This window comes from Puntigrus tetrazona, chromosome 11, assembly GCF_018831695.1.
Source record: "Puntigrus tetrazona isolate hp1 chromosome 11, ASM1883169v1, whole genome shotgun sequence".
In the NCBI taxonomy this organism is placed as follows: Eukaryota; Metazoa; Chordata; class Actinopteri; order Cypriniformes; family Cyprinidae; genus Puntigrus; species Puntigrus tetrazona.
In genome coordinates, this window is record NC_056709.1 from 8,182,366 (window position 1) to 8,206,937 (window position 24,572).

At 37.9% G+C, this 24,572-nt stretch overlaps 2 protein-coding genes across 6 annotated transcripts in view; one reads left to right on the forward strand and one right to left on the reverse strand.

Moving 5' to 3' along the window:
• The window catches only part of erc2 (ELKS/RAB6-interacting/CAST family member 2), a 47,338-nt gene extending 28,434 nt beyond the window's left edge, over positions 1 to 18,904 (forward strand). Inside the window, exons 7-21 of one of the 3 annotated variants that reach the window (XM_043252310.1) lie at positions 672 to 839; positions 987 to 1,154; positions 2,921 to 3,058; positions 3,541 to 3,681; positions 3,777 to 3,917; positions 5,270 to 5,305; positions 6,415 to 6,617; positions 11,693 to 11,704; positions 12,227 to 12,347; positions 12,450 to 12,610; positions 12,728 to 12,875; positions 13,198 to 13,776; positions 14,433 to 14,496; positions 14,581 to 14,768; positions 15,251 to 18,904. In XM_043252310.1, coding sequence (XP_043108245.1) covers positions 672 to 839; positions 987 to 1,154; positions 2,921 to 3,058; positions 3,541 to 3,681; positions 3,777 to 3,917; positions 5,270 to 5,305; positions 6,415 to 6,617; positions 11,693 to 11,704; positions 12,227 to 12,347; positions 12,450 to 12,610; positions 12,728 to 12,875; positions 13,198 to 13,509 — 1,749 coding nt within the window. In that variant the 3' untranslated portion in view covers positions 13,510 to 13,776; positions 14,433 to 14,496; positions 14,581 to 14,768; positions 15,251 to 18,904. The remainder of the gene's footprint in view (positions 1 to 671; positions 840 to 986; positions 1,155 to 2,920; positions 3,059 to 3,540; positions 3,682 to 3,776; positions 3,918 to 5,269; positions 5,306 to 6,414; positions 6,618 to 11,692; positions 11,705 to 12,226; positions 12,348 to 12,449; positions 12,611 to 12,727; positions 12,876 to 13,197; positions 13,777 to 14,432; positions 14,497 to 14,580; positions 14,769 to 15,250) is intronic. The other 2 variants (XM_043252311.1, XM_043252312.1) reach the window with 2 other exon arrangements.
• LOC122354197 (protein disulfide isomerase CRELD1) lies at positions 16,984 to 24,476 on the reverse strand. 3 transcript variants are annotated; one of them, XM_043252314.1, is made up of 8 exons: positions 24,319 to 24,476; positions 24,210 to 24,235; positions 23,060 to 23,280; positions 22,897 to 22,980; positions 22,494 to 22,589; positions 20,471 to 20,611; positions 19,713 to 19,983; positions 16,984 to 19,026 (listed from the first exon to the last, which is right to left on the reverse strand). In XM_043252314.1, exons 3-7 carry the CDS (start codon positions 23,226 to 23,228, stop codon positions 19,763 to 19,765), a joined length of 711 nt encoding a protein of 236 aa, XP_043108249.1. In that variant the 5' UTR covers positions 23,229 to 23,280; positions 24,210 to 24,235; positions 24,319 to 24,476; the 3' UTR covers positions 16,984 to 19,026; positions 19,713 to 19,762. The 3 variants fall into 3 exon arrangements, with proteins under 3 accessions (XP_043108249.1, XP_043108248.1, XP_043108250.1); XM_043252313.1 differs by lacking the exon at positions 24,210 to 24,235 and having other exon boundaries at positions 24,319 to 24,475; XM_043252315.1 differs by lacking the exons at positions 24,210 to 24,235; positions 24,319 to 24,476 and adding an exon at positions 23,801 to 24,203.
• Between the last annotated feature and the right edge of the window lie 96 nt (positions 24,477 to 24,572).

Consider the following 24,572-nt stretch of genomic DNA (forward strand, 5'->3'; position numbering starts at 1 on the left):
ATAGATTAATTAGAATGAATTATTGAAATAAATAAATACTATACTTGTATATAAAAATACTAAAATAACACTGCCTTCCAAGGTTTGGTATGTTTGGTTTGGTAATTAGTATGTACTAATTTTATACTTGCATACTAAATATGACGGATTTGGCATTCTAACTTTATTCTTTGTAACTGATATTTAATTGATATTATGGGCCAGAGCTCTGATTGGTTTGTTTGATTTGCATCACCCAATCAGCTGTTTTAATTGTCTTGTTTCTTGACAGAATAATCTCATTGGTCAGCGTACTCTTGTGCACGTGTGCGTGGCTATGATTTTGTGTGATGTCTTCGCTGTATCCAACATGCTTGTGAATAAGCTGGTGGTTTTGTTGTGTTATTTATAGAACTCATTTCATCAATTATTGATATAGCTGATGTATATTAAATGGGGATTGCGTTCTGAAATCCATCTTTTATGTGAGGAGAGTACAGTAGAGTAGAGAAGAAAACTCCCATACTCATTGAAGCTTTCCTATTAAATAAACATGGCTGATTAACACATTTTATGACATGATTAGTTAAAAATATCAGTTGTTTAGATGCTCATATGTACTAAATGATTTCCATGTCCCATAAATAACTGAAGATTTCTTTCTCTTTGCCTGCTTTTTCAATCTCTTTCAGATCGACCAGCTCAAGCAGGAGCTCTCAAAAAAAGAGTCTGAGCTTTTAGCTCTCCAAACAAAACTGGAAACTCTGAATAATCAGAATTCAGACTGCAAACAGCATATTGAAGTGCTCAAAGAATCCCTCACTGCCAAAGAGCAACGCGCTGCCATCCTACAAACAGAGGTTACAATTATTTAATTTTTTTATTTTTTACATGTTTTAACATTTACATTGTCTCTTAAATTATTTTACTTAATTTTTAATGGGATTTAAGCACTTGAAGATTTCACTAGCTTTACACAAACACTGTGCTCATGGTGTGTTGATTAGGTGGACGCTCTTAGATTGCGTCTGGAGGAGAAGGAATCTTTCCTTAATAAGAAGACGAAGCAACTGCAAGACTTGACAGAGGAGAAGGGAACACTGGCCGGGGAGATCAGAGACATGAAAGACATGCTGGAAGTCAAGGAGCGCAAGATAAATGTCCTGCAGAAGAAGGTAAATCTCACTCGAGAATCAAAGGTCGGAGGCCAGTTTTCATGGGCCATTTAGAAATGATTGGGGTCAATAACGATGATCTCTACCAAGAAGAGTGTGATTCTGAAAGCCTGTATCGGTAACAGATTTAACTTCTTGCAGACCTTTATAGTGTTTTTGGTGAGATATTTTAGAAAATGTAAATATAATAAAGAAAAAGCTCTGTTTTTAAAACCTAGTGAGCTCAGTTGTGGTGAAAAAACCAAAGCAGATTCACATGTGTTCTTTACATACAAAGCAGTTCTAGTAAAATGCGTTGTAACAGAGCCACAGAGCATTTATCTTTCTCCCTTTATCTCCTTCAAACTGCTTTTTCATCTTCTTACCATATCACCACATGCTTTGCTGGTTTCTTCAGCCTTTTTTCATGTTGTTCAGACACCGGAAACATCTCAAGAGTCCAAAAAGGCCACAGTCTGCTTCAAACCGCATTTAACTTCTGATCTCCTGTTCTTTGTGCTGGCTCGATCCCTTATATCTTATATTCTAAGTCACATTGCACACAAGCTGCTGTATGTTTTACAACAACCAAGTACTTCTCTTTGCCTATAAAACAGCTTCATTTGTTCTTGAAACCCCTTCATGCGGCTCGGTAACTGTGGGTAACGGGATATTGCACCATTCATCAAAAAGAAGGAAGTGAAATCTAGCCCATTATCTGACCATACAGAACATCATCAGACATAAATATTCCCGTGAGATGCCTGTACCATTAGAGACCAACCACTATGGTTCATAGAAACATCTTTAGGCTTCCTTCAACACGAACCCTCTCAAATGGAAAACAAGGTCAAAGATGAACCAAAAGACCATAAAACTTACTCAGATGTCCAGGTACTGTGTCTGTTACATTAGGTTATCCATCTTTGTAAGATGGCCTTGAGTACATACAGTTTGTTTGTAAGATGGCCTCTAGTAAGCGCAGTATACATCCGTTAATGTCAGTAAACATTGACTTATTAATGTTTCTCATTGTCAGTGTCATTTGTTGTTGTTTGACATTTGTCCTTGTTATTTTGGCAATGTTTGTTCACCCTTTTACAGATTAAAATAATGTTTTTGTGATCAGTGGGTAATTGTAACTTTAGCTCACGATGCTTTTACAAATTTGTTTCATATTGATAAGCATTTAAGAACCATTCAGCAGTTCTCTTATAGCAAACAACAAAGCATGACCTTAAGTCCATTTTAAAAAGATTCACCCAAAAATCTAAATTACCCCATGATTTATTCACAAGTGTATATGACTTTTTTCTTTCAGATGAATACAATCAAAGTTTTATTAAAACATGTTCTGACTCTTCCAAGCTTTATAATGGCAGTGGATAGCTGTTGATACTCCATAGTTCAATAGACGTCCAATAATAGAAGTTCATCCATTAATATTAATAAAGGCCTCCTAAAAAATATAAATTAAAACTTCATAATCTAGTTAGGCCTATAGGATGGCTTGAGAATAGGGTAATTTACATTTTTGAAGAACTATCCCTTTAAACTCCCTTTCCATTCGATTTTTATAGATAAAGTATGTCATTTTAGCACCCCTAGTGGTACCAAGTTGAAGTGCAGCTCTTGATTGAGTCCTAAAATCAATTCTACTGTTCCAAATTAAATCTTTTTTTACAGAAATGCCTGAAATAAAGCCTATGGTTAAAACAAGCTCAATATATTTTTTTTGTTGATGCTCGCTAAATCCACACTCGTTTTACCTTCTTCCTCGCTCTCAGATTGAGAACCTTCAGGAGCAGCTGAGGGATAAAGATAAACAGCTCGGGAATCTAAAGGACAGAGTGAAGTCTCTCCAGACGGACTCCAGCAACACTGATACTGCCCTCGCCACGCTAGAGGAAGCCCTGTCTGAGAAGGTACCAGAAACGCTTCCAAACATCCCAAGAGGGAATGAAAATATAGAGCAGAAGCAAATAAAATCAGAGCTGCTGATTCAGCCGTTTGTAGAACATAAAAGGAAGTTCAAATTCAAGAAACAGACTGAGCATGACATTCTCGCAGTACTTTAAACTTAAATAAAGTGTCTGCTGAAAGCTTTGTTTATTTGCATATACCGTGCTCTAAAGTAATTATGCAAATCAGGCAACAAAGAAAACATGGCCGACAAACTTAATTAGCACATTTCTCAGCATTCAGACAGATGCTCATAGACTAAGATGATCTGGAATACTTTAATACAACATTTTTACATCGGGTTTTAGTGAATTTACCCGCTAATCTGTGAAGAATGAAGACATTTACAGGCGTTTATTGATAAACCTTGAGCGTTCGAGAACTGGAAATTGTTTTAGCGTGCTCAATTAGCCGTGAGTGCAGGAGAAATGTGTTTTTGTCACAGGAGCGAATTATCGAGCGCCTGAAAGAGCAAAGGGAGAGGGAAGACCGAGAGAGACTGGAGGAGGTGGACTCGTATAAAAAAGAGAATAAAGACCTGAAAGAGAAGGTGAACACTTTACAAGTGGAGCTTACAGAGAAAGAGGTACGTCGGTGATCGCGCCTGTGTCAGTTTCCATTGTGTTTCTGTGGGTTTTTGGTGGGACTGTCAGCTCTCGTCTCGTCTCGCTCTTGCTCCAGTCGAGTCTCATAGATTTAAAAGAGCACGCCTCCTCGCTGGCCTCGTCGGGTCTCAAGAAAGACTCCAAACTCAAGTCCCTTGAGATCGCAATCGAGCAAAAGAAAGAGGAATGCAGTAAACTGGAGACACAGCTGCAGAAGGTATGATTTTCTTTTTGACATCTTGATCATCAGATATTGGCCGTTTTTGGATTATCATGAATGGATTATCAGTTGTTGTCCTGTTTGTCAGCTTCAGAAGCTGCCGAAAGTTTTGTCAGTATAAAATCCAAATTTTTCTTTTCATGTATTCTTATTTATTAAATTTTGCTTAATAGATCTAAAATCAATTTTGTGCTGTTTTTCTTCTTTTTATGTATTTTTCATTATTTAATTTGTTTATTTTTGTTCTTTTATTATACACTACCTTTAAAAAATTTAGGGTTAGTAATAATAATTTTATTCAACGTGAAGCCACTAAACTGATCAAAAGTTATGATAAAGATTTTCATGTTGTTCTTAAATGTTGCTGTTTTTAACTTTCTATTTAATAAATAATCATTTTTTTAAATGCATCACAATTTCCCCTTAAATGTATTAATGATAATAAGAAAAGTTGAAGTACCAAATATGCAACATAAGAATTATTTCTGAAAAATCACGTGATACTGAATACTAAAGTAATGATGCTGAAAAACAGCTTTGCATTACACAAATAAGTGACATTTTAAAATATATTGAAATAGAAACTACATTTTTCGTATTGTGATATTTCACAATTATTACACTGCGCAATATCACAGTATTAAAAAAAGTACAGACACCAGAACAGTACAGTATGTCATTTTAAGCATAACAATATTTTGGTAAAGCAGGAGTTTATATATTCAGTGTTATGAATTTGCTGATTTGATTGGTGAAAGGGCAAAATCTTTCATCCATTTCTGTTTATTTTGAATAAACAGGTTTCACTGTACTAAGACTGTATATAAGCCATCAGCCACCTTGCTCTAAGATTATCTGCATTTTTAAAACCAATATCAATCAACTTTTTGCAAATTGCTACCACTGAAATTACTTTCAATGATTTAGCCAGTTGTGTCATTGAATGTATTTTCTTCATCAGCTTAATGGTCACTCATTTTAGAGGGCATCATGGGAACTTTCTGAAAGTAGTGATGAGTTCCTTGTCTAGTTTCTCTTACTTGACAGTAGCTATGTCTCAAACCCCTAGTGAACCGCCAACCTAAATGGCATTTTTTTCAGAATCAGAGGCATAGCTCAATTTAAAATGTTTCAATTCTGACTGTTTTGGTAGGCGATTCACTCTGATTTGATTGAGTTGGCTTCTTTTTGTTCTTATGTTGCTCTCTAGTTATTTATATTATCCTGTGTAGAACATTATCATTATCCTGAAAGAAGAGCTAATGATAAAGCTGTTTTACTGAGTCCCTTCATCCTCCTCCTCCTCCTCCTCCTCCTCATTTTCCATGATTCCCTCCTTTGCAATGTAGCAAGCAGAGCAGCTGTTCAGTCAAATGAACAATCCCGTAAGTGTCTCTCTGGATCTGTACTAGCACATGTTGAAAACATGAGGACACTATACTTTTACTTTCTTTCTGCTTTAACTTATAAGAATTCAACCCTGCTGCTTTAGAAAGAATGGGATCTAGTTTATGGTCTGATGAATGTTACACTTACAATTTGTATTTTGGGTGCAGCTTTTTCATTATTATAGAAAATATAAAGTAAAAATATATTGAAGTCGAGCTATTTTTGGACGTAGAGCACTGCAGGATGCAGCATACATAATATATAGTAAATTGTGCGATAAAATGTAAATGTGAGTGTGAATTATTTTATTGAATTCTTCTAAAATATTCTACCTTAATTCAGGTGCAATGCAGATCTTTTCAGAATCTTGCACGTGCATCCTGCTTAATATGTTTCTCGTTTTTATTATATAAACTGCATAATAACAGCAATAAGTCAAAAGTAACGGGATTAAAACATTAATAATTGGGATTCAAGGGCATTCTGTGAAATGTGGATAAACTGTATTGTTTCCTCATGCTTCCAATGTATACTAATCTGTTTTTGAAATTAATACCCAGATACTTGAACACGCATATGTCTGAAGGCAAACGCATTGCAAAGAATCTTACCACTGAACCATGGAGCTAAAATCCACATTTGCATGTTGCGTTGCACGCTCCTCTGTCGCGTGTGTTTCACGTGGATCCGTCAGCTTTGACCTGTTGCTACCTTTGGATTATTTCTGTTGTCGCTTTCTTCAATTTTGTATCGTGTGTGATCCATCGTGCATTCATTTTCAACATGCCAATGTAAACCGTGTTTCAGAATGCCCGCAGTGTTTTAATTATTTAGCAAGGCTGCATTTCGATATTGCACAGAAAATGATGCATAACTGCAGCTTCCTTTGAATGTATAGCATAACGTGATCTGTGTTCTGTTCCAACTGCAGCAAGACAAATATGTGCATTTAGCTAATTTAAAGCTTTGCTAATTATTCGCTTTATGGAGACATCTAGTCTGCGATGTATGCGCTGGCGTGGCATTCAGAAGTGGGAATGCTTCTTCTGGAAGTTTTGATTTTGACTGGTTTCTGTGGTGATGCCTTCCCATGACCGTCATACAGAAGGCTCATGACATGGAGGTGCAGCAAAGCTCACGTGGGAACCCTGAGTATGTGGACCGGGTCAAACTTCTGGAAAAGGAGGTGTCCTTCTACAAAGAGGAGTCCAGCAAATCCCAGGCCGAGGTCGAGAGGTTACTGGAGATTCTGAGAGAGGTGGAGACAGAGAAAAATGACAAAGATAAGAAGATCGCAGAACTGGAAAGGTGAGATAAAGCCACTTATGTACTTTTGAAAGCGTGAAGTCACATGTATACACAAAGAATTCATTTTTGCGTTCTTGTGCAGATTGCGTTCTTATAATATTAAAAACGCTTTTAATGCCTACATAAGCGAATACAATACAAAATGCACAGTTAAAATTTTGGAGTTTGGCCAGATAGTGTTACGTGTAAGCATTTCTATGCAAAACTAAAATTGCATACTTTTTTTTTCTCTTAAAGAATGATTTTGCCTGTATTGTGTGATAAAAAAAATTATAATAACATCAAATACTGATATCACTGTCAATATCAATGCTGATACTTTACTTGCAATTCTGAGAAAGAAAAAAAAATTATCTGGAAGAATATTTATCTCAGAATTGAAAAATAGGCAGAACTGTGAAATTTTCACTCAGATTTGCAAGATAAATTACAAGATGATTTAACATGTCCAAACATTAGCAGTATACTGTAACTATATTGGAATTTTATAAGTGAATTTTATTAGATTTCACAAGCTGAATATATTATTGATGCCTGCACGAGTTTCATAAAGCAGCATCACGACAGAGTCCTTGTTTTGCCGTTATCTTGAGCTTTTGACAGCATCAGTTGACAGTTTCTACTGTACTTAATATCAAATTCTGCTGGGGTATAACATCAAAATGCTGATGTCAAGAGCCGTTTTGTTACTGATGCAGTACAAGCCATGCTGTACTCTCAGAGCTGCCATCAATAATGCATCTCCTAGAGGTGAAATATGATGATGATTGCAAATATTTATGCTGTTTCCTGGAATCATGCATTCATGAGGTCATCAGTATTCTGTGTTTCTGACATGTTCTGAATATTGATATGGAGCTCATGTTTAGTGGTTGCGTATTGCCTCTTTCTTCGTGTGCTGTGATGACTGCTGCTCCCGACAGATCTGTGTGTTTTGGCATGTTCATGTACAATTTCCTCCATATCTCTTTTCTTCCGAATTCTTGTTTAGTTGTGGGGTAATTCATCTAAGATAGCAAGTCCATGCTAGTGCTGTATGTTCAGGTTGTACATCATCTGAAATGGCCGTTCACACTAACAGCGAAGTGACCAGAAAACGGTGATTGCGCTTTGCATATATAAATATATATATCACCAACAAATATCGAAGTTTGCACTTTAACTAACTAACTAAAATTAACATTAAGTGGATTAATAAATTCTTGTATGAACGTGTTGCTCATTATTAGTTCATGTAACCAGTGTTGTTAACTAATGTTAACTAAGTAAATGGTAATAAAGTGTGACCCTTAATCGGAAAGCTATATTAATTGGAATGTGCAATAAAAAATATAATTATAAAAATGCTATCAGTTTTTGCAAATACTCAAATCATTGACTAGCCATACTAGAATTTCTCAGCATTCCAACTGAGATTGATTTTGTGTCATTATGATGCAATGTGAAATGCTGCAGTTTATATATACACTTTTTGCTTCCCTTCAGCAGGGAATTCCTGTCAGTGTGAACAGCCCTTATAATAGTTTTGAGCATCGGACATAAGTTCAGTTCCTCATAGGCAGCTCTGGCTCAAAGTCTTGTTGCTTATTCTCGGTTGACATACTCATGCTTTAGTGTTAATGTGGTTCGATTAACCATGTGTTCTGTTTTTTTTTACCGTCTCATCAACTCTTTCTCTGTTCTGTCTGTTGGTCTTTCTCTTTTTCCGACCTCCTTCTCTTCCTCCTGTTCTTCCATGTTCCTTCATCTTCTGTCATTTCATGTTCAAAAAATCTTGCCCATCTTCATGTTCTTCCTATTCTGCATTTTGAAATTCTATTGTCTATTCTATCTATCTATCTATCTATCTATCTATCTATCTATCTATCTATCTATCTATCTATCTATCTATCTATCTATCTATCTATCTATCCTTCTGTCTGTCTGTCTTTCTGCCATCTTCACTCATTTTACCTCCATCCATAACTTCATAATTCATACCCCTTCACTGTGGCCCAGCCCCCTCCCCTCGCTGCCCGCCCCTCGCCCCGCCCTGGTGGCAGAGCCCCCTCTGACCCTCCCCCCTCTGTGTCCGCTGCCCCCCAGCAGATTGGGGGCATGATGTGGGACTTCCTGGGAAAGTGAGTGCTCTGTCCTGGCACCACGGCTCGGCTGCACTTATCTGTCTGCAACTGCTGTGTGCTTGATGCCTTGATGCCTCTGTTGCACGGCTGTCTCTTGTTCACTGGTTTTTCTTCCAAACGAAAGAATCCTTTTGCTCTTAATAATGTGGTAAATGTGTGTCAGATTGCATTGATGTAAAAACCTGTGGACTGAGACAGCCCAGATAATAATATGCGTGTATAATGTGTTTGTGGTTGTGTATGCTGTTTCTTGCGCATGTGTGGGGCTCTTTCCCAAACCCTAGCGAGATCCTGACCAAGATGGTCAATTAAAAATCATATAACAAAAAAAGCAGCAATACAGTCACACAAAAAGTGCTAACAACTCAGCAGAAATCTTCTACCTGGCTTCATGCAATTAACATACTTTGGTGCACTTTTAGGTGAGATACAAAATGCGTACCAATAAGTACATATCACTGCAGTTTCCAAAAGAAATGAATACTAAGCCACTGACGTCATGTTATGACTTTTATATTTGAAAACTGATGCTTTTGAACATTAGCATCACACATATCCAGCATTATATCTATGGATTTTCATCCATGGTAGGTTTGTTCTGTAGCTCATGGAGTACAGAGATGTACTTGAAAGGCGAGGAGAACTGGTTCAAATCCCTACGGTTCAACAAAACCGTTCAAATCTGTGTTAAAAAGGAAGTTAAAATGACACAGTCGCATCAACAAATGTGTTTTATATCAATTTTGCCTTTGTTAACACTATCGGTTAGGTTTAGGCATATAACTAGATTCTAACAAGATAGGGCATTAACTTTAAACGACAATCCTCAGATATTTGATTTCTGAACCAACGCGATACATACCTACTGTATATCAATAGAATAAAAACACAGCAGTACGTACCTATATCAATGTAATAAAATGTACCAGGGTTCACGTATTGAACCTGTGTTTTAGCTTCACTCGGTGGACATTTTTCTTTGAAACTGCAGCGAAACGTGCAGTAAGGCACGTAAAAACGGTGTAGCACAAAAAGTGCACAGAGGTACATATTTTTATGAGACCAGGTTGGAAATTTTGATTGAGTTTGTTTGTTAAAGTATTTTCTACTGTTTACACTTACAGAACCCCAAACTTTTAAAGGATACATTTAATACTACCTCAGATTTTGGCCAAAACTGCATATTTTATATATTGCTGTCTACCTGCTTCCTTTTGGGAGAGTGCTGTAGTGCATAAACTATTGGTGCCTATAGCTGGGGAGCTCACTAGGCTTTGGAACTGAGTTATTGTGTGCATGTTTTCATTTTATGATTATATCTGGTTTATAAATATTTTATTTTTTCTATTTATTTTTAGATTTTTTGTATAATAAAACTAGAACATGAAATTTTAATCTAATGGTTCCATCGTTTCAGCCCAATTTTCTTTCACATAGTGTCATACGTGTGATAACTGCACACTTGATGTATCTTTCATGATTTTGGCATAGCAACATGTTGATCTGTAGTCATTTTCTAACATTACAAAAAGGGAAAGTTCACCTAAAAATACAAATTGTCATTAATTACTTCCCCCATGTAATCAGGCGTGTCTCTTTCTACCATAATATAAGAGAGAAGTTGAGTTTATACCAAAGCTTTATCAATTGTTCTAATTCTATGAGGTTCACACCACAAGCTAAAACAAAAACAACACAGAGAAACAATATAGTTGGAATACCACAATCAATTCTGTCTTAAAGAGCTTGAGCATTTAAAGAGGAAGACAACAAAACTGCAGCTCATGCTTATTATAAACGGAAAATCATCATCTGTGGTTGTGGACACTGATATCATTATTGTTAAAGTTTTGATTGAAAAGTTTTTAGTTTTCACTGTCACAACATGAATAGGGACGAATGCTGTTGAGCCAAAGATGACAAAAAGTCATTAAAATGCAATTTTAGTAAGTAATTCATATTTATGGCTTGTTCATTAAACTCCAAGTTTTATGAAGTCTGAAGGATTAGATTATATTTAGGTTATTATTACAAAAAAATCTCCTATTAGGTCAAATTAAAATGAATTATTTTGGTAAGTAAATGGTGACATTTAATTTTCAGGTGAACTATTCTTAAAATTCAATTATATAGTGATTTTAACATAGATCAGTTAACTAATGCTATTTTTAGCAATCCAGATGTATTTTATTCCACCCTGCTTATATGACATTAACATGTTTTGCAGTTGTTACTGTGCTTGCGCATACACGCTTCTGTGATCTCTGTGCTTGCCGCTTGGTGTTGCTGGCATACGAGGGCTCCGACAATGAGCGGAGCCCCGTTTCCTGACCTTTGAACAGCCACGTCACACGCTGAACCTCTCGACCAGTCATCTCTCTGCTTCCTAACACAATCTCTCCTCCCTTCCCTCTCACTCTTCTGAATGATCCTCTCCATCCCCTCCCACCTCAGCCTGCGAAATTCCCCTCAAACCGGCCGTCTCATCGGCCTGCATGAGACGTTCTGCAGCATTTCAGGCCCCGTTTTGCTCTGTGAATGAGCTGGGTGCTTTAGGTAGGGATTAGCGTTCCTCAAGGAGGTTTGCACCCCCATGCCTGATCGCTCTTGCCCTGTTTGCCACCCTGTGCGATCCCTCACTGCCGCTCGGCTGTTTGGGTTGCTGCATGTTGGTTCTCTCACGGGCCCCTGCAGATCTGGACTCAGTGGCGTATCCACTGACGATGATGATTTGAGATGATAGCGTTGTGCATCCTGCCTTGCAGACCTCAGGGGCCGTTCTAAATGGCTCCTAGTTTCTCACTTGACTCTTTCCAGCTGTTTTCCGCTTCGTTTCGATGAATTCTAAAGTTTTATTTCTCCTTTCTTTCCTGTTTGCTGTGTTGTGGCTTCTCTTCCTTTCCGCTCCTGCCCTTCCTGCATCCTTCCTTCCTCCTCTTTCTCCTCCGCCAGTCTTGCTCCCAGGTAAGTTGGTTGTTCCTCAGGTGTTGTTCACCCTCCATTATGAGCAATAACCAAGCGTGTTTTGTGTGTGACATTAGAGAAATTACTGTATTTTTCCTATCATTTGCGTCTAATTGTGTTGTTGTCACCGTTATGAGTCATATTTCGTGGTGATGTAGTGTTGTGATGTTGTTTTCATTTAATAATCACACATACAAAGGACACCAAAATGTATTTGGACACTTAAAAGAAGTCAGAATGCCATTTGATTATATAATGGAATATTTAACACGTTAAAATATGCTCCTTTTTCCAGTATAAATATCAGAATCTACCAGAATTTTTGGGTAGTCATGTAATATCTTATATAACTTACTTTTAAGTAAATATAAGTTAATTTAAAAAAGATATTTGTACTGGAAAACAAGACAAAAAACATGCTACAATAATCAACTTTGATCATTATATCATGTTTGGTTAAATAAGGTTTTGCGATTAGTATCAAATTCAGCTATTCATGTGACACTCTGTATTTGTCCAAAGGCAAACCAAGGATCAAAATAAAAAGGGCCCAGGCATCAAGCTTGGTCCTCAGATGGACAAGAAAGGCCCTGGGAATATCTTGCAAGACCAACGGAAGGATAATCCAATGGACAACCCAAAGGTTTTCATTTTAGGGTTTTACATTTTGTCGTAAATCAAGAGAACACAAGGAAAAAAAAAGTTTCTCTTTATTTTCTTGAACACATTTTTCTTTATTTCACAGATGGAGGAGTTGATGAATGTTTTGGAGAAGACGAGGCAGGAGTTGGATGCCACTAAACAGCGTCTGTCCTCCACCCAACAGTCTCTGGCTGAGAGAGACGGCCATCTGACCAACCTCCGACAGGAGCGTAGAAAACAGCTCGAGGAGATCTTGGAGATGAAGTAAGAATCTTTGCAGTCAGACTCTGTTTGTTCATAAATATTCGATGCCTGGGATGTTTTTAGTCTACATTCCCTTGAAAGCTGCTCAGTGTACATCAATGTACATGTTCCCTTCAGACAACAGGCTCTGCTCGCTGCTATCAGTGAGAAGGATGCTAACATCGCTTTGCTGGAGCTGTCCTCCTCCAATAAGAAGAAGACACAAGAGGAAGTGTTGGCACTGAAAAGAGAGAAAGACAGATTAATGCATCAGCTCAAGCAACAGGTCAGTCCATTTCTGTATTCAGAACAAATTAACAAATTTAACTACACCAAAAATTAAGATATGGTAAAGTGAAGTTACGATTAATTTTTCAAAGTGATGACCAATTCTGGACAATTCTGTAATTATTATATTGTTGTCAATATTGTCTTATCATTTTGGTGTTTGGTCAAAAAGCACAATAAAGAAATTGTAAAAAGTATGTTTGTATGTTACAAGCAAATATAGGCATAAAACCATTACACTTTACTAAATGAAAGATGGCTAAAAATTTATTTTGAAAGCTGCTGAAGGAAGCTTACTAACTTCTTTTTATCCCTTTTAGACACAGAGCAGGATGAAACTTATCGCTGACAACTACGAGGACGACCATTACCACCTTCACGCTCCACCTCCCCACATGCAACCACAACCCCTTCATCCTCAACCCCAACCCCAGCCGCCGTACCCACAGCCCCAACACCCCCAACACCCCCAACACCCCACCAGCCTCCTTACCCCCACGCGCCCCATCCCCAACACCCACAGCCTCCACCCCACCACCCTCCGCACACCCGCAGCAGCCCCCAGCCTCAGTACCCCCACCCACAACACCCCAGCACCCTCAACCGCCCGGCCCTCACCAGCACCCACCTAGACCCCAGCCACCCCACCCTCAACACCCTCACCCCGGGGTCCCTCCTCAGCAGCACCCTCACGGCCCCCCACCTCAGCAGGGCCCTCACCCTCAGCCCATGCCACACCCGCAGCAGCACCCGCAGCAGCACCCGCAGCAGCACCCCCATCACCCCCCGCACCCCGGCCCACAGGGCCCACACCCTCGACACCCTCCACCACACCATCGTGGTCCAGGCCGTGGACCGCCGCATCCCGGACACCGACCGCTCCAGACCAGGTTTGTAAGGTATCTTTACCATACTACAGATTTTGTGTCTACACCTTCTAATTTAATTACCGTACATTAGTATTTTCGACTTCCTTCTTATCAGTTTATTACTGTTTTCTTAACCTTTGCATTATATCTTTTCTAATCTGCATCACATCCAGTACTTGCTTCTTAATAATTTTAGGATTTCTGCATGAGCATATCACAAAATCTGATGCATTTTGTAGTATTTTATACTATATATATATATGCATCATACATTTTTAATACTTAAATATATATATATATATATATATATATATATATATATATATATATATATATATATATATACGTGACGTCTCCATTCCTTCTTCAGGGAACGAGGGTTACATACGTAACCGAGACGTTCAGTTTCAGTTAGCTGCCAATTAACATTCGGAATTTAATTTAAAAAGTTTTTTTTTTATCTGTTGTTTCGATATTATTTTATTTTAAATAGCTTTAGTTGTAACTAAAGAGACAAACAATGAAATCCAATCATAATATATGACTGGTGTTTTTAGCAGGCAACTAATCTCTGTATAAGCTGCCTGTCTCTCACTGAAATGCAATTTCCTAATCTAAATAACCTGCCCTTTCACCTTTGACATATCTAATTCTCCTCATTTCATGCTGACCTCTGGATATCAAAGGACGATGAAGAAGGAATTTGGGCGTAACTATTTCCAAACCAAAGCTATGATGTTGTTTTATGGGGTGAGATCTTGATGTCTCATGTCAGTTGTCTGCTTTAAAATAAGATTTTTCTTTGCCAACCAAATTTTATTTTGCTGTTCACAGACATTACAGTCACTAAAGGAGGAGCACAGCCATGCCATAGAGATGAAATTCTACATTGTTCACTTGGCCAGTCTTTACCTACAATCAGATTCTTTTGGATGGGGGCCCATTTTTTCCATGCATTAAGGAAAGAGGCGGAGCATTAGTTTGAGTGGGAGGGCCAAAGCTGGAGATGACCACCTGAGCAGGTAAAGACTATCAACAGAAGTACTAATACTTTATTTACTTTATTTTTTTATTTCATGTCATACTGTACTATTGCACAATAACATTAAAAATAACATTAACATTAATATGAATTTATATCAATATAGTTTATATACACATACAGACACACAGGTATATATTTAAAAAAATCTATATGTGAAAATATATATAAAGTGACAATTTTTTTATAGAAAGCAATACTTTTATTCAAGTGACAGTAAAGACATGCATAATGTTACCAAATATTTTTATTTTTGCTTTTAGCCAAAAACTGTGTAAAACTATTGTAGGAGAGTCACAAAACAATATAAGGAGCCTTAAAAATGGCATAATAGAGGCACTTTAATGTATTTTTATACAGCCTTGTTGAGCATTAGAGACTTTTTTTCAAAACAAAGACATGGTGTAATATTAATAACACATTCGCTTAAGGATAATTATTCCATGTTGTTTTTCTTTTCAGATGATTAAAAAAAAATAAATGGAGAGGAAGTCTGGACTGAACAGAAACACAGTAACTTTCTGGTGCAGTCCTTTTTCTAAAGACATTTGCCTTGAAGACTCTCCAAGAGACACTGCAGCTGCTCCTTCTCGCCTGGTTTCCACTTGCAACCAGTGCATGCATCCAGCTGGCCCCGCCCCTTCTAACCACTGCCCCGCCCACTCTCCTCTAGCTCCACCTCTTCAAAGAAGCAACAAATCAGCCCATTCGAGCCTCGCTTCTGTCAGCTTTGGTCATTTCTCAGCTTTTTCATGTAATCCAATGTAAAATAATACCATCCTGATAATCTCGTTTTGAACCATTTTTTACGATCACATCCGCATTAGCAGTTTTAATCTTGAAGAATTGCCTGCCTTCGATTCTTTAGGTTTTACTATATGCGCTATACATTATGTACTTAAGTTTGAGTATGCACTACGATATGCATGGGCCAAATTTAAGTCTCCACTGTTGGTTTTTAGTGTATATTTGACCTTAGAGAGTTAGTATACCTCAAAAGGTAGTCTACTCTATGCATTTAGTCTCACGCACATAACATCCACCATGCTAACCAGAATTTGCCCTTTCTTTTCGATCGTGCTCCACTCCAAACACCGAGCCTGGTCTGCATGTAAGCTCTCGTGCACCTATGCACCTCCACCCCTTACAACAGGGAACATTTCTAATGGTGCTTCAACTGGTGCTCAGGCCCAAAAGAGATGGAATCAGCCGTGGCTAAACCATTTCGGACATCAGCTGTCCTGTAACACTCACTGAATCCATGGCGGCAAGTTTTTCGGAAGATAATTGAGATGTTTTCCCAAGCTACAGCTGCAGGTCGTAGCATTGATGAATTTGTCAAGACGTCCGTCGACAAGGCCAGTCCAAACCTGCGCGTCCCATAAAGGGAGTGTCCTTCTCCTTTAACAGACCGCCCCACCAGGTACCGGCGGAGCTACCGCCAAATTCTCGTAACGTCTCAACATGGTGGCGAGTGCCTATTTATAAATAGATAGTAGATATATAGATAGAGAAATACTAGCTAAATAAAGTGTGTTTACTGTGGTCAGACTATTGTGTCAGAAATCAAAGGAAACCTTTTTTTTTTCTGTGTGTTTGAGTTGTGTGTGTTATCATTGTCTGTTTGGCCCTCACAGTGCTCCGATTACAAGATCTTGGCACTGGGGTCTATGCAAAAAAAAAAGAACACAAAAAGTCTTTTGCAGGAGATGTGCGGAATCAAGAAACTAGATCTTCAGCTAGAAAAAGTGTTGTATAGAATATGTTGCACCTCACAAAAAGAACAAAAAAGCAAATGGCAATGAGATTTGAACAAAAAAAAAACATTTTTGTGACCCGAGGTGGATTTCATCACTGTCATTTAAACGTACGTTAAAGGGATAGTTCACCCAAAAATGAAAATACTGTCATTAATTACTCTTCTTCATGTCGTTCCGAACCCATAAGATTTTCTTTCATTTTCGGAACATGAATTAAAATACTTTTTGATAAAATCTGTGAGCTCTCTCGTTCCCCACAGAACGCAACGCAACTGATAAGTTCAAGGACAGAAAGGTAGTAAAGAAATCATTAAAATAGTCCATGTAATCGGTTATTCCGCCTTAATGCTTTCTGACATGGAACTGTATGGTCAAAAAACGTAATAAACGTCAATGGCAAAGGCTGTCCGATTATCAAACAGAATATCTTCAAAATATCTTATGTGTTCAGCAGAAGAAAGTAACTTATACAGGTTTGGAACGACATGACGTGGAGTAAATGACAATTTTCCCTTTAGGATGGACTACGCCTTTAAGAACCATGAACATAGTTTCAGGTGGAGGAACACACTGAGAAGGCTGGGATATGTTAACAGTTGTTTTGCATTGTCTTGTGTCATTTCACTGCTGTTGTCTGTAATCGTGGAATTCACGTTAGGACTTTGGCAAAGCCCAAAGCATAGCCAAGATCTGACTGTTAAATGACCCGTCTGTGCTGCCATGTTGCGTTTCACCTTCTCGTTGTTCATGCGCGGTCACATCACTTCAAAAATCGTATATATGTTTCAGTTCTGTGCTCACGCAATGCCAAAATTACAGCATTTAAAAGATTCTTTTCCGATCGCAAATGCTTCGTTAATGCACACTGATCATGTAATGCAGTTGATTTAACGTTTACGATTTTGGTCATTATAAAAATATGTCACTATTAGCAAGATGGAAGTCTGAAAAAAATTGCGGTAATTCTGTCATGGCGTGAGCGCATCGTTGTCGCTGTGCTCTAGAATATTATTACGTTTCTTTAACTATTGTGACTGATAAACACTGATCCAGAATATGTCCACCATGTGAATACTGGATGTTTCTGACTCGGTTTCAAACACTAGAAGAGTGTTTGATCTGCTGTTCTAATATTAATGTGTTATGTCTGTCTGTCTGTCTCTTGTGCAAGTCTATAATTGTACTATAAGGACAAAAAAGACGTCAGATATATTGCAGTCCTCCACCTTCAGGACCTTTTATTATTGAATACTTGAAGTAGGGGGAGATCTCCTGCCTTCGGAAGAGATATATTATATAGAACAAAGAAAAAAGAGAAATGTTGACTTACGTGGTGATGATGCATGATTATGTACATTATGTGCCAACTCTGGGCTGTGGTGAAGACTAATATTAGACTAAAGTCTAATAGATCTCTACGCAGAAATAATTAATAACGAAAGAAAGAAAGAAGATTCAGCCCGGTAGGGTCTTTAAAACTACGACGTATGTCAACGGGCCTCTGGTTTGAGCAAAGGCCCGAAATAAAGAGAACAAAAGTGAAGATTTCTCTCTATATTTATATTTGTTGTGTGCCAGTTGCATTGTTTCTTTTATTTCACGATGTCAAAAAATGCAAACCTCTGGATGATACAAACCACTGTGACAAATGCCAGAAAAGAAATAGTATAATACTTCTTAAAAACAAACAAAAAAAAAAAGACATTGTTTTTACTTTTTTAAGATATTTATTTATGTTATGTTTTTTTTATGGTTCATGCTTTTTTGAATATGTCAGTTTGGGACTGTAAGATTTGTACATGAAATTAGTTTCCTGTTCTTTTCCTGTACAGCAGTGCAAACAAGTCCAATGTGAGTGTCAGCATGCCGAATGATACCGTGTGAACGTGGGGTTCATTTTCCCATGGTGCACCAGTCGTCACCGATGAGACGCATTGGCATCATGATGGTGTAATGTGTTTGAGAATGGTGTGTCCTCACCCACATCTTCCCGCCCACTGCCAGTGGATTGCCCGTGCAACTAATTAAAAGCGTTCGCATGTTTTCGGGGTGCAGATCTGAGGCGCTAAAAGAGTGTGGGATATGCTTGCATGATTGTGTCTGTGTATGCAAATAAGATTGTAACGGGGTGTGAATGCTGCGCGTGTGTTGGAGAATATTGGCGGCGCGAGGGCCTAGCAGGCGCGACTGGGGTGTTCGGTGTGAAATCTGTGTCATGTTCGATGTTTTTAAAGTCCTCAACCTCAAACCCTGATATTTGCTATTGTATGTGTTGTACCCCTCCTCCCCCCCAAACTATTCTTGAGTGTCAGTCGGCTTGTTTATATCCATTAAATAAAAGTGACTTTCTTTCTGAGATATGCTCTGTTTCATTTAAAAGCAAATAAAAGTTTATTAGTCGAAGTGCAAAGAGTGTTTGTCCTCATAAAAATACGTTGTACACTGCTGTTCCGTAGGCAACTGTTCAAAAGTTTGGTTCTGTAAGATTAAAAAAAGAACAAAAACAATAATTAGCCAGGCCATGCTAAACTGATCAAAACTCATTCAAGTGGACAAAATGTAAATTACAAATAAATGCAGATTTTAAAAAAAAATTCAAAATCTTGGAAAAAATGCTATTGTACTTTGCACAAAAATGTTAGATAAAAAAATGTATTAAAAAAATATATATATTATATATATATATATATATATATATATATATATATATATATATATTTATTTTACAAATAAATGCAGCCTTGATGAGCACAATAAATGTAAAAAAAATCTTAGCAAAACCAAGCTTTTAAACATTATGTACTGCATATATAAACTAGATAAAGGCTACTAAAAATTCAAAGGCCATGATAAAAAATTACATTAGACTGATATGGTTTAAGGGTGGTTCCCAATATACAGTAGTCAGCTTGTAAGTGAAATAAGACACCAAGTTGCTAGTCAAATTAAAAACCACTTGGGGTCAGAAGAGTTCGTGCTCATTATACTTCTCAAACATACTGCTGTTACTGCCATTATACAAAACCAATAAGCCAGATGTACTCCGTGTGTTAGTAAAACCACAGTAATGGATGGCCTATTGAGGCTCATTGTGTTATTTTATAATACTACACAAAATTGTTGATTACAGCAGCTTCCTGGGCTGCGTGTGTGTGTGAACATACCATCTTATGGTGTAGGAGATGGCCCAGTTCAAAAGTAGTAAACCTTGCATTTATCTCCCCTTCAAGATGGAATCTATCAATCGGTCGCTTTTATCAGAGAGCCAGTAACCGGCCATGGCTGCCAATGCCCCCATAAAGATGGAGGTGAACACCAAGTCCCCTTTAGCCGCCAAAGTGGCCAATGCACACAAAACAACACCGAAGACCATCTGCTGCAGAACCTCAATTTCATCCTCCTGAATGTCGTCAAAAAAACCCTTTTCTTCAGACGCTGAAAAGAGAGGCAGAAAGACGTCAGTGCGTTCAGAAACATCCACAAGTGCATTTTGCATTTTGTGATTTAAATGCAGTGTTAAATGCAATAAGGTCATTATTTTGGTTCTTTTGCACACAAAGAATATGCTTCATAAAATGACGGTTTAACCACTGACGTCACACGGACTGTTTTAACAACGTGCTTGCTACTTTTCTGGGCCTTGAATGAGTCAGTTGTGTTTATGCAGGGTCACAAAGCGCTCGCATTTCTTCAAAAATGTCTTAACTTGCGCTCTGAAGATGACAAATGCATTACAGGTTTCGAACAACTTTTTAGGAGAGCTATCCCTTTAACTTTAAATGACAAAGATACCGATCACCGAAAAGCCTCTCAAACAAATAAATGAAAATGTATGCAAATAAATCAATACTCAATATCACAAAACTAACATGAATGCTATACCTGTGTATAGTATGTTAATCTCTGTGAGAACAAAACCCACCTGTTGTCTGGCTCTTCTCACAGGTGTCACCTCTGTGTGTGTAACCCACCGCACACTGACAGTGAAAAGAGCCCTTTGTATTCACACAGAACATACTGACCCCCGGACAGGCCAACACCTCCTCGGAGCACTCATCTATATCTATATCGGGACACACAAAATACTGCTGCCATTTCTGGCCCCCGAGACAAATACATATGTAAACAAATGCAAATGGAAAAATGTAAAAAAAAAAAAACAAGCAGATACAATTATAGAACAAATAGAGCATTTTTGTTGCAAATCCTAAATAATTTAAATAACAATATATGCATTAACAATAATGCAATGTTTAATTATAAAGTTTGTATTTCTTAACATTCTTGGTGGAAATGCTTCTAGTAGCCACAAGATGGTACCATTGCAGAAGAACTAATATTTGTCATTAGAAGAGATTCATTTTCTGTTTTTGCATGTTTTCAAGCTTGATAAAGCAGCAGCAAATCATTTCAAAAACTGCTCGATCTTGTAGGTTTGTGCTGTACAACATCAGGAAAATCAGACCGTACTTATCAGAACACGCTACACAGATCCTCGTCCAGGCACTAGTCCTGAGTAGACTGGATTACTGCAACACCCTCCTTGCTGGCCTCCCAGCCTCTACAACCAGACCTCTTCAGATGGTCCAGAATGCAGCGGCTAGGGTGGTCTTCAACGAACCAAGGAGGACCCACGTCACACCCCTCTTCATTAGTTTACACTGGCTTCCTATAGATGCCCGCATCAAATTCAAATCCCTGATGCTGGCCTACAGGACAATCACAGGCTCCGCTCCCTCGTACTTACACTCACTAATTGAATCATATGTTCCCTCCAGGTGCCTACGCTCTGCAAACGAAAGGCGTCTTGCAGTGCCTTCACAAAAAGGTGCAAAATCACTCTTGCGCACCTTCACCTGGTCTGTTCCTCGCTGGTGGAACGATCTGCCCATTGCCACTAGGGCAGCAGAGTCACTAGCAATCTTCAAAAACCAACTCAAAACTCATCTTTTTCGTTTGCACTTGACCCAACATTGATAGCACTCTCTTCTTCTCCTGCTCCTTCCTATCCTTTTCTTGTTTAATAAAAAAAAAAAAAAAAAAAAAAAAAAAAAAAAAAAAAAAAAAAAAAAAAAAAAGCCTTGTGTCTGCGTTAGGTAAGACAAGACCCCACTCAAGAGCACTTATGCACTACTGCCCTTTTGCTGATATTAATTTGCTTCTATATGCCTACCTCATTTGTACGTCGCTTTGGATAAAGGCGTCTGCTAAATGACTAAATGTAAATGTAAATGTAATGTAATGTAATGTAAATGCTAATACCCAAATGAATGTATATTGTACATTAATTCGTCCAGCTATTAATAATATGGCGATCAAGAATCTATTTTACATTATCTAGCAAAACAAAGCAAGTCTAAAATGGGATTTATTTAAAAAAAAACATACTTTGTTTTAATTTATTTAAAATTCAATTTTTTTGTACATTTAGAAAGCTTATGTCTTTAGAGCCGACGTTGATTCCAGATGTGACATTTTCAGCTAACGAAAGTTTTTTTTGTTCTCAAATGACCTAAAACCAGTTGAACTTCCTTCTGTAGTGTTTTCACACCGCTAACAGGGAACATTCTCAGAACTGTATGTTTGTAACTTAATGAGCCCTTTTGCAAACAGTTTTAGATATTTCAGCTGTGTTTTCAATTTTAATACATTATTTAATACTAGTCAAAACAACTTTATTTATAAAGGAGCTTTCAAAGCATTCAAAGCAGCTTTACAGTATTAAATAGGAAAATAGCGTATTAATAATGCAAAACTACAATGGCAAACACTCGATTTTCAGGCAAAGTGATGCCAGAGATGCCATCGTCCAGCTCAGTTCAATTTAATTTGTGCAGTAAAGTCGACCGCATCACTGGAAATGTAGCACTATGAATATTTTATACCACAGAGGTTGAAAAACCAGACAATACATAACCATGTTACATACATAGACTACAACAAACCTATGCATCTCACGCCTGATGATCTATAACCAGCGGCGCATTTCTTACAGCGGTTAGGTCCTCCACCCATACAACCAACACAGGCCTTATCGCATCCTAAAAAAGGACAAATAATAAAACAACTTGGTTACACTTTATTCTAATGTGTCCTTATTACAGTGTAATTATATATATATATATATATATACTTACTAATTGTATCAGTGTTTGGTTTAGGGTTACTTGCACATAATTATACATCGTTTGTTGTTCTAATAAAAGCAAGTGCATGTAACATTTAGAAAAGACACTGTAAACTAAAGTGCTACTAACGCAACTTTATACTGTATTAAACCACAAATCATATCAATTGCAAACGTAAAATGCTCTGCTGATCCACACGTTGAGGTTAAACCACGCTGACCTTTGCATTCATAGGAGCCGTGGGTGTTGAAGCAGTATGTGTTGTCGGGACACCGTTCCAGATCAGTACCGCATTCGTCGATATCTATGAGTGTAGAAGTGAACTTCAGAGTGAAATAGACCGTGAGGTGAATGGAGCGTAAAGTCTGCTCATCTCAACTCACCCACACACAGGTTGTCATGCAGGACGAATCCTGCGAGGCACTGAAGGCACTGGTCTTTCTCTGGGCCCCCGCAGGCTTTACAGCGCTCTGAGCAGTTCTGACCCGATATTGGATGAAAAATGGCCACGCAGAGCACAGCCGACAGGAAGTACATCCGTGAGGGTGACATCACTCTCACACTAACGCCGAGTGCTTCAAACGCACACTTTCCACAAAGTTTACTGTTAGGAGGACATGTGATGCTTTTAAAATCAGGAATTTGTTTAAAGAAAAAAAAGTTGATTTCATTTACAAAGACTTACATTATAGTGGGCTATATTATGTTTTAAGAACCTCTCTTAAATAAATCACCATTTTAGACAATAGATTAATAGTGCTGCTTAGCTGTGATAATTACCCTCTAAATGACTGCATTAAAAATAATAATAATAAAGCGATTTTAAAATGTTCTAATTTTACATGATGTTACATCTTTCTTGTTCATTTTAATGTAAGTTTAGTTTACCATTATTCAAAATTATTAATTGCATTAGTATTCGTGCCAAAATACAATAAGACATTCGAGTTTTTAAAGCCAATTAGCTAAATATGACATTTAGAGTTGAGTATAAGTTTGAAGTTTTTCAGTTTGATCATGCATATTTGAGCACGCATGCTAAAACCTATGCACTGAAATAAAACCAAGCAGAATGCAACATTTTAGAAAAATGTCAGCGTGAAATTTGTGTTTCAGATACTCACAAAATGCATAGTGATGGTCAGTAGTTTAGTTTAGTTTAGGACGCTAAACCTGTGCGCAGTTAGAAGGGAAAGTCACAAATGCTACTATGGTAAAGGTTTGCTTCATGAACACTGCATGTGATATTTCAGCATCGACTGGTAAACGTACAGTTTTACTCATGAACATTAATAAGGTACAGGTGACGTCTTTACATGATGACGGGCTAGTCTGTGATTATTAAGAGAAAGTCTTCGCCATAGTAGTCTCGCCGAGTTGCTCGGTCTGCCTAGCGCGCGAGTAGATGTCCGCATTTACAAATACAAATGACCTGCAGTCTACTCCCCGAGTACTGTATATTTTTAAATGCACTTTACGCGTATGCAAATACAATGGTTTCGGGATTCCAGCGCGGAGAAAAGTAACACATACCACCTGCTTCAGATTCATTCTGGAACCTGCGGAATGACACTGAGAATGTATCTGATTTATCACGAGTTAAAGAGGAAGAGAATCTTATTTAGGTTCATTATAGGCCTACCTGATCTTTCGTGTCACTAAGCGGGTCCCAAATAGTAGTTTCTTCAATCTTGGACGCGCAAAACCAATGTAGCAGCTTGAGGACGTCGCACGCTTTAGACACAGAGCTCCTCAAATAACAGCGATTATTTTTAGACCGCAGTGGGTCTGGTGCACGGTATTTTAATGCTGCCCCCTCCCTAACTTCTTTTTTATAGACTCTAATTGTCTCTATCCACCTCAAGTCTAATAGTTTCAACTAAAATGTCCAGTAAA

What these genes read in the sequence shown, in the direction of transcription:
- LOC122354197 (XM_043252314.1), bottom strand. Translation starts at nt 23,228, where the DNA reads ATGTCACCCTCACGGATGTACTTCCTGTCGGCTGTGCTCTGCGTGGCC. An exon ending in ATCAGGCGTGAGATGCATAG is followed by an intron (nt 20,612 to 22,493) that starts GTTTGTTGTAGT and finishes GTCCCGATATAG; the next exon opens with ATATAGATGAGTGCTCCGAG. An exon ending in TGAGAAGAGCCAGACAACAG is followed by an intron (nt 19,984 to 20,470) that starts GTGGGTTTTGTT and finishes CTCTCTTTTCAG; the next exon opens with CGTCTGAAGAAAAGGGTTTT.